The sequence below is a fragment of the Tachysurus vachellii genome, chromosome 14 (assembly GCF_030014155.1).
Source record: "Tachysurus vachellii isolate PV-2020 chromosome 14, HZAU_Pvac_v1, whole genome shotgun sequence".
Taxonomy (NCBI): Eukaryota; Metazoa; Chordata; class Actinopteri; order Siluriformes; family Bagridae; genus Tachysurus; species Tachysurus vachellii.
The window spans coordinates 13,147,459-13,155,982 of record NC_083473.1 but is presented as its reverse complement, the minus strand read 5'-3'; the positions used below and the strand labels follow the sequence as shown (position 1 = coordinate 13,155,982).

Below are 8,524 nucleotides of genomic sequence, written 5' to 3'. Positions count from 1 at the left end.
TGCTGGGTTAAGTGCATGTGATGTGTGTATGTGTGTATGTGTGTGTGTGTGTGTGTGTGTGTGTGTGTGTGTGTGTGTTTACATAAGTTTCATAATCCATGCCTACAGATGCTTGTAAAATCTAACTACAACACCACAATATGGTAAAAATCCTCAGCTACAACACAAAAGTCTTAGCAAAACATTTAACCCTAATTCTCTAAATATTTGCAATATCTAAACATACAGTAAATGATAGTCTACAGTACAGTCAGTTACTTCAAATTCACATTCTGAGACATTTTCAATGGAAGTTTTCATTTTCAATGAAATTCTGAGACATTTTCAATACATGCCTAATACATAGATTATATAAGATCAAATACTATTTGGTTTCATAAGGTTCTATCTGGCTTGTTTTGCAAGGCATTTTAAGACAAGCATTTTAAGATCTAAAGGTATTCCTAAAGTTTTTGCCTTGAGATTTTATGGTAAAACATTATTAAAATACATAGTACTATCCTTCTGTGGGAGAACACAAGCAGTAGCTGACGTTCATTTCTGTTATAGTAAGTAAAACTTTATTGAGCACTTTGCACCTGTCTGTAATATTTAATGCTAATGTTATCCTATGTTATCTATAATATTAGCTTTCCACTGCACTGGAGACTTAAACATTGTCAAAGGAGAGATTATAAGAGAAATGTAGTTTATTGAATTGGATATGTGTGTTTATATTATTCTTATGAAGCATATGTAGGGTGTCTACAACTCAAGGATATTTTCTGCACTGGCAAACCATACTGAGGCTTTTTGAAGAAAGCCAGCCAGTGCTGCTTATGTTGTGTTTATTGTAGGTTCATTCAGGAGATGATTGCTTAGCAGATATAACTTTATAAAGCCAGATATCTCTGAATTTGGAAATTGAGCTTTAAAAATAAATTTCATAAAATACACCAAGCCATGGTAAAAATAAACAGGAAAAGACACCACAGGACAGTAAATTATTGACCATGATACTGGGGGTCACAAAATCCTGGTGCCAAACACAAGCCATTAAAGTTGATGTTCCACGTGTGGATATCTTTTAACATTTGAAGAATCAGACAATGCATTCTTTACAAAAACATCTTACAGGATAGACTGTAAAAAAGGTTCAAAGGAAATCAACAAAGATGCAAGTGTGCTCATTGTAAGCTGAAACAGATGTGAGGATGGACTGGAAAGCATTAACGTAGCTTTGATCATTTATCCCTCGTCTGGTTTTGAGGAGTATCTGTCCAACTTTCCCCTACTAACAACCCAGAATAGCTAGAGGAATAGCTTAGGAAAGCTAAGCAACAAGTATAATGTACTAGAGCCTAAATAGAGAATTACTAAACAATATCTGTAATAGTTGAGTGAAATGTCCTGAAGGGCCAGCGCTTCTTCACTTACCACCTGATGTACTCTTTTTGCACGTTAGATGGCTTGAACCAGCTGTTAGCGACACTAATTTACACCATACACACTGAGATTTCAGGCAGTTTAACTCAAGTCTGTACATTAAACATGATTAAACTGATTTTAAGCTCTAGACATAAATTAATGACTCAGTCTTCATAACAGTTAATACGATGAGCTCCAAATTAAAGGAGCATTGTGTGTGAAGCATGAAAATAACACTGCATTGTGCATGTCCTGCCTCTAATGTGTGATGAAGAAAAGAGCCTTATATGAAGTATGAAAGAAGTGTGTTAGGAGTATGGCATTGCAGTTTCACAATAGGTCTAGTGTACAAGACAGAGAGACACGTATTCCAGAACATTGGGAATGTTGGGAAAAAAGACTCCACACAAGTGCTGCAGTGTTCAACGTAATGAAACACTTCAGTTCCACTAGATTTAATGGTATGTAAAAATGACATTTTTTAATATAAAAAAAGAACTGGAATGTTATCACAGATTGTGATTTAAATTAGTTAAATAAAATTCAGAGTTCACAAAGCAAAATCCCACGACACACTTTCAATTCAATGCACATCCCACCACTTCATTAAGGCTATGAATGAAATTGGGAAAGTAATGAGGATAATCAAAGACATATTTTTATATGAATCACTGACCTTTGCAGAAGTGTGAATATTACCATTTCATCACTCTCTGACTCTAGTGACCAACAACTATGTGCCATCACTAAATTACAGATATTGTCAGACTCCTGTTAATCCACATATAACCTTCTCTTTATCAAGTCAGATATTCAATAAATAGATTCATACATCCAGTACTGACCAGCGCTACTGAGCCTGATACTGCTTAAAATGCTGGATGAGTATTAGATCTTATTTTATGTATTTTCTGATCCGAGTCACTTGTGTATTTTACATCCTACTATACTGGCCCAAAACAAAAGGCAACCTTGCATTAAATGTAGCACATCATGTAATATAAAATCACCAACATCACATGGCTGTTTTACAAAAACTGGCAACAAAAGCTTGCAGAATGTTGCCTTGTTACTTTTAAGATGTCAGAATTGGCTCAGTATTGGGGAGCTTTATTAATATTTAAATCCTGTCCTAAATGGAAATAGTGGGATTATTGTCTCCCTATTAACACAAGACAATAATGGCAAAAGCAGCATACATCAGCACTTAGGCCTCCAGTGTGTTTACAATGAACCTTTATCATGATTATTTCTATCACAAGTAATATGCATTGTGTTTTCTGCAAAAGACTTTTAAGAATTAAAGGTTATGACATAGAAAACAAACTGTAGCCTGTTTAGCCACATTTAAAGGTTTGTCCCTACAGGAGGTAGCTAGTCCAGATATTCAGAAGTCACACTGAACCCAGTTCACGGGTCGCGTGGTGTAATGGTCACCTTGGTAACTAGTGGTCCTTATCCATACTAATGTGATAGCAGGATCCACGCGCGAGAGAAAGAGAGAGAAAGAGAAAACTTTACAGTTTGTCGTGCTTTTCTTTACAGTGCAAAATGTGCTCATGGATTCTGTCTATCCTGTCCTGCAGTATCCTTGTGTGTTCGTCGGACAGAAAGCCGAGCTCAGGCGCTAAAGGCTCACTATCCCGGTAGATCTGGAGCAGGCGAGCGCGCGTGTCTCTCCGCCGATGCAGCTCCGCCACGCGCCGCGCAGTTTTCCTCCTGAACACGCACACAGAGCCGAGCGCCGCGCTGTGATACTTTTCCCACATATCCAGCACACGGTAGCCGTGAACTAGTCCCGCCTCGTTATCGATAAAAACCAAGCTGCCGCGAGGAGTCTTGAGCAGGTTGCTCGCGTCTCTCTCCATGGCTTTGGCGTCCCACTGCAGGCTGAACAGGTTGCTCACAAGCCGGTCGAAGTTGGCCGTGATGTAGTCGAACAAAACCAGGTCGCTCCACTGCACCAGCTCGAGAAGCTCCGCTTTGGTTTTGGTCTGGAGCTCGGGCAGTAGCGGGCGCAACCCTTGGCCGGAGCGGTGAAATGGAGCAGGCACGACTGCTGGACTGAGCTCGGCCACCCACTCGCTGAGAGACACCACGGCACTCGGTGTCCACTGTAGCGCCTCCATGCGCCGCCTCACGTGCGTCCACTGCTCGCCATCGAGGCGCAAAAGCGCGAGTGGCGGCACGTTGGTGATCCCGAGCAGAGCGGCTAGATAATAAGACAGCGTTTCTCCTTGAACCTGCTCGGAGTTGATGCCGTAACGTACACACGCCCGGGATCCGTCCGAGAACGTGGCCAGTTGGTTGGACGTCCTGCCGCATCCCGGCTCCAGAGACACAACTTGGCCGCGGCGGACTCTCTGTCTCCACGAGCGCGCGTCTTCCTCTCCGAAGCCCATCGACACACCATCATCGAGGCGTTGACTCCAATAGATCCCGTCCTCTAGAAAATGTTCTGTTTGGTTTTCTGCCTCGTGAAGCTCACGTTGTGTGGCTGCAAACCGACGTCCGTTAGCTTTTCTCCGTAATGAAACCGTTTCATCATTGCTGATGTTGCGAACAGGGTGTAATTTGGAGTCCGTCGGGACGGCAAGTAAAGCTCGAAAAGTTCCCGAAAGGTCAGGAGATGGATCTGGATAGTCAGGATGTACGCTGTGTTCCCGGACGCTACGTGAGTTTCTCTCCAAACGCTTTTGAAAGACGCTCCAGAAGTGCAGCACGCCGGCACAAGCGCACAGCAGCAGCAGAGACGCCAAGTTTACGCACACGGCCTTCATCTCGTCCGACAGAAATATAGTACAGTTCCACCTGCCTTACAAGCTCCAACTACTCCAACATTACATACCGTCCGATCCGGACACTGTAAGGCAGAAGGGTGCTGAGAAATCGGGGCCGATCACGCGGCATTTCTGTTGTGCTGCTAGATTCACTGCTCCTGTGTACCAGACTGCTCATCTCCGGCCATTTTTACAGTTTAACCTCATACAACTCGGTCTGTATCAGACGCTGATGTGTGTATCTGGGTCGCAGATGTTCAGCGTGCTCTCTCAGTGCTCCTCTCCACCTCCTCCTCCCTGCTAGTGAGCATGACTCCAGGCTGCTCAGCTCGAAGAAAGAGGGTTGGTCACGTGACTAAGGGAACGCGCTGGATGGCCAATCAGAGAGCGGCGCTGGATCTCACCGGCAGCAGAACTCAGGGTGCGACTGGAGAGCTGCGTGCACTCTAATTACTCCACACAACAATGTGTCACAATAGTACAGCACTTCAGAATGTGCACTAATCTGACCCACCAAATACTTTTGCCAGTATGAGAAGTCTGGAAAGACTGGTTTATTTCACCATTTAAATAATAATCAAAGCATGATTTATTTCCAATCACCCCATTAAAGACTCTCATTTCTTATATCGTCTGAAACATAGGTTCTGAGAATATATGCAGTTTATCCTTGTTTCCCTCCTATAACACAATGCAATTAAAAAGATTCCCCCAGTCACGCATGGCGCCTTTGAGTTGTCACGAGCCTGTGATATCCTCCAGGCGGCAGTGTGTCCTATTTCTTATTTTAAGCTACAAATCTGTGCTCATGAGCGCCCTCTAGGCGCCCGACAGAACATACATCTTTTTATAAAGACTTAAAGTGCATGCAATTTGATACAAATCAAGTATACAGAAACAATAGTAGTATAGAACAGAACAGCTTTATTGAAACAGATAATAATGGTTTCTGAATATTTTCTGTAAAAAAAAAAATTGATCATGTCACTGAAAACCACAAAGATACAACATTCTATAATTTATACCAAGACACATTGAAGCAGTTCGGGTTTATAAACAAAGGCAAAAATTATGGCTGAATAACTTGCCTTTATTGCTTGTAAACATAGACAAGCAGGGAGCTAAGATGAAGATGAAAATTAAGTGCATGGGTGGGACAAACAATGGGGATTAGTGATTTGTCATTGGGGACAATAAGGATCAGTGACTAGGTGCTGAAAACACTGGCGTTTAGTGATTAGATGTTAGAAAACATTAGTGTTACCGGAAGCACAATGTAGTCAGGTTCCGCACAGTGATGATGAGTCGCCTGAACTTGCTCTCTCAACTCCTAGAACTGGCAGCTAATATGTTAGCTGAGAGCTGTATCGAATGCAGGACAGACTAATATCTGCTCAAAAATTGGCTAGATTTGTAGCTATGCTCTTTTTTAAATTACGACACTAAAGGGGTCTAAAAAGCAGATGTATCAGCAAAGTTGCTAGGTTGACAACATTGTGCTGAACACAACCAGAATGTAATGTCTTGGGGACATTCCCATATGATCATGTTTATCATACTTGTAGCCTACACCACAGGTCTGCCTATGATGGCATCACCAAAGTGCATAGATAGAGAATACCCTACCATTCGGAATTGTGCTTTCATTCTCTTAATTGTTCTTCAGGATTTTTAGACTATAACTTTTAACTTATGGGCAGGGGCTGTGCAACAATCCAAGTAATATCTCAACTAATTGGTGTTTATGTCCTGATGAGTCTACCATTTTGCCTGTAATTGTGAAGCTCTGATAATAACTATTTAAAATTGAACTCACAAATGATACTATTCAGAACGGTACAAAGTAAACATGCCTGAAAGTGTTGTAAGGTAAATGATTCAAGCTCAGGCTTCAGTAAGTCTATTAATGCAATGGGGCTCCATCCAAATGTTATGTGACTTACAGTCTTCCTTTTTTCAATATATTAGTCTATTACAGTAAATGTGTACTGCCTACTTTGTAGAGCTTGCCCGAGAAAGTTACAAATCCTTTCTTTCTTTCTGTGGGCAGACATGTCTACAGTTATAATATAAAATAATGCACTTTTTTCCTAAGGGCTTACTGAATATGCTCTCTGATGTGCCATTGGGTATGACTGAGACACAGCAGCATTACAAAGCATCGGTCTCAACCTTATGTGTTTTGCTCAGAGATGTCAATGATCATTACTTTTAAGTTATAACAGAACACACAACAGGGCAATCAGGCTATCAATTACAATGACACATTACAGCTTTAATGATATATGTTCTTGCTCTTGTTACAGTTTTAGTAAAGAGTAAATGAGTCACCAATATGCCAAGTGCTTTCTGTATTCCTTTCACTGCATAATCAGAGGGTCCATTGTTTAACAAAGCAGGAAACCAATCCACTGGGAATATGTCAAACAGACTTTATATATTTTGCATATTGTATATTTTATAAAGGAACAACAAAATAACGAATAAAAAAAAAGGATGAAGAGAAAAGGCTTAAATATTTAGAAATGGTGTATATTTGTTCTAAGTAACAAATATGTACCTTGTACCTTGAATTTCTGGAACAAAAGAGTGAACATCAATGATGATTTCATAGCATGCACTCAAATGATATCTATACTACATTCAACACATTATGATGCAACAATTTATTATAGTCACTTGTTGGATGTCTTGCTGTGCAAATTCTGCTTGATCGTTATCATTAGCATTAGAATGGATTCAAAATTGAAAATTCAAGAGGTTTATTATTATGTACATAGTGAAAACACAAAGGTTTAGACCATACAATGAAATTCTTACGTTGCATGTCTGCCTTACAAAAAGAATAAAAATAAACAATAGAAATGCAACGTATGGAAAACTACAGTATATACAGAGTATGGTGCTCAGTGTGTTGTGTGGCAGCAGTCAGTGGGGGTTATGTGGTGTGAGGCAGTGGTGTTTAGTGTTGTAATACCCTAACCTAAAAAAAAATAGGAAATGGTTTACTATTTTAAACATGCCCAAACCGCACTCTGCAATTTCCAATAACTTTCCAAAAACAAAGACATTATTTCCAATAATATAAAAACAGGGATTTGATAAGATTCTAAGATCCTACAGTACAAACTGAAATTCCTTTGCATTGCATGCATTTCTTTCCACCTATACTTTGCCATAATGAATTAATGATAAATGTATAGTGGAATCTCCTGCATATTTTGACATGAGTATTTTGGAATCAGTAATTATTATTTAATGATACATTTTAATAATCCAAGCAGTGACTGAGAAGAGATTTGTCATCACCTGTCAGCAGAGCCTCGTTTCATTCCACTCATTTAAACACTGAATGAACATGTTAGAGCTTTCTGCATCTGATTTCCAGCTTGAAATGTAAATCATACCTATGTAGGAAAATGAAGCCATAAAAAATGTCCCATGATTGATATTAGTACACCAAGAAAAACTGTGTCTGTGTCTCTTATTTTAGTTGCATTAAATTTCAATAATGTATTCCAGTATATATATATGACGTCCATGACGTAGTAGCAAATAAAAAGCTGCAGAAGAATGGCTTGCTAAATTTAGAAACTAGACCATGTGTTAAATTAATTACAATCATTTGTCATTGTTATTAGGAATATATGGTAATGTGTTACAGTTCTCCAGTACATACCTATGTAGAAGAAATAGACCTGCTTTGTCATCTACTGCCCAGCTGAACATACAAATGTACATAGTAACGCGCACATTTTTTGACATACAAGTTACATCCCTGCAAATCAAATAAACTCATTATAGAATGGGAGGGTGATGGGCCATGGTCTATTCTTAAACAAAAAGCAGATTCAAAGCCTAATTCTATTTACTTTTCTTCAAAGGAATGAGTATACAGTGGCATGTGCACTCCAGGATAACATACCCAATTACCAGACAAAATATGAAAGGCATGTGATGGACACTTAGCCAGAAGCATCTGCAGTCAGACACTCAAACTGCAGATGGCCAGGAGATATTAATATTCCAGACCTTATTCACTTGACCTGTGTGCCACATGAAGGGGAAAATCTTAAAAAATGGACAGTAGAACAGATTAACTCTGGAGAGCACACATTCAGTAAAAAAAAATCATAGATCAGTCTTCTATAATAGAATATAAGTGTATAAGCATTTTTAATGCATCATACAGCTTCAAATGTGGTGATCAAAGAAGAATAGTTGTGCTTTTATGGTAAAAGCACATTATCTGGGCATTAATTCAGAGTCAATGTTAGACAAGAAATAGCAGTGGCCAGAGAGCTATTAGAGCACAGTCTATGGAATGACCAAACACA

General features: G+C 39.6%; 1 protein-coding gene across 1 annotated transcript; it reads right to left on the bottom strand.

Annotated features, from left to right (window-relative positions):
* Positions 1 to 1,821: 1,821 nt before the first annotated feature.
* fjx1 (four-jointed box kinase 1) lies at positions 1,822 to 4,498 on the bottom strand. The gene has a single exon (XM_060887402.1). The coding sequence runs from the start codon at positions 4,185 to 4,187 to the stop codon at positions 2,925 to 2,927; it is 1,263 nt and encodes a 420-aa protein (XP_060743385.1). The 5' UTR covers positions 4,188 to 4,498; the 3' UTR covers positions 1,822 to 2,924.
* Positions 4,499 to 8,524: the final 4,026 nt, after the last annotated feature.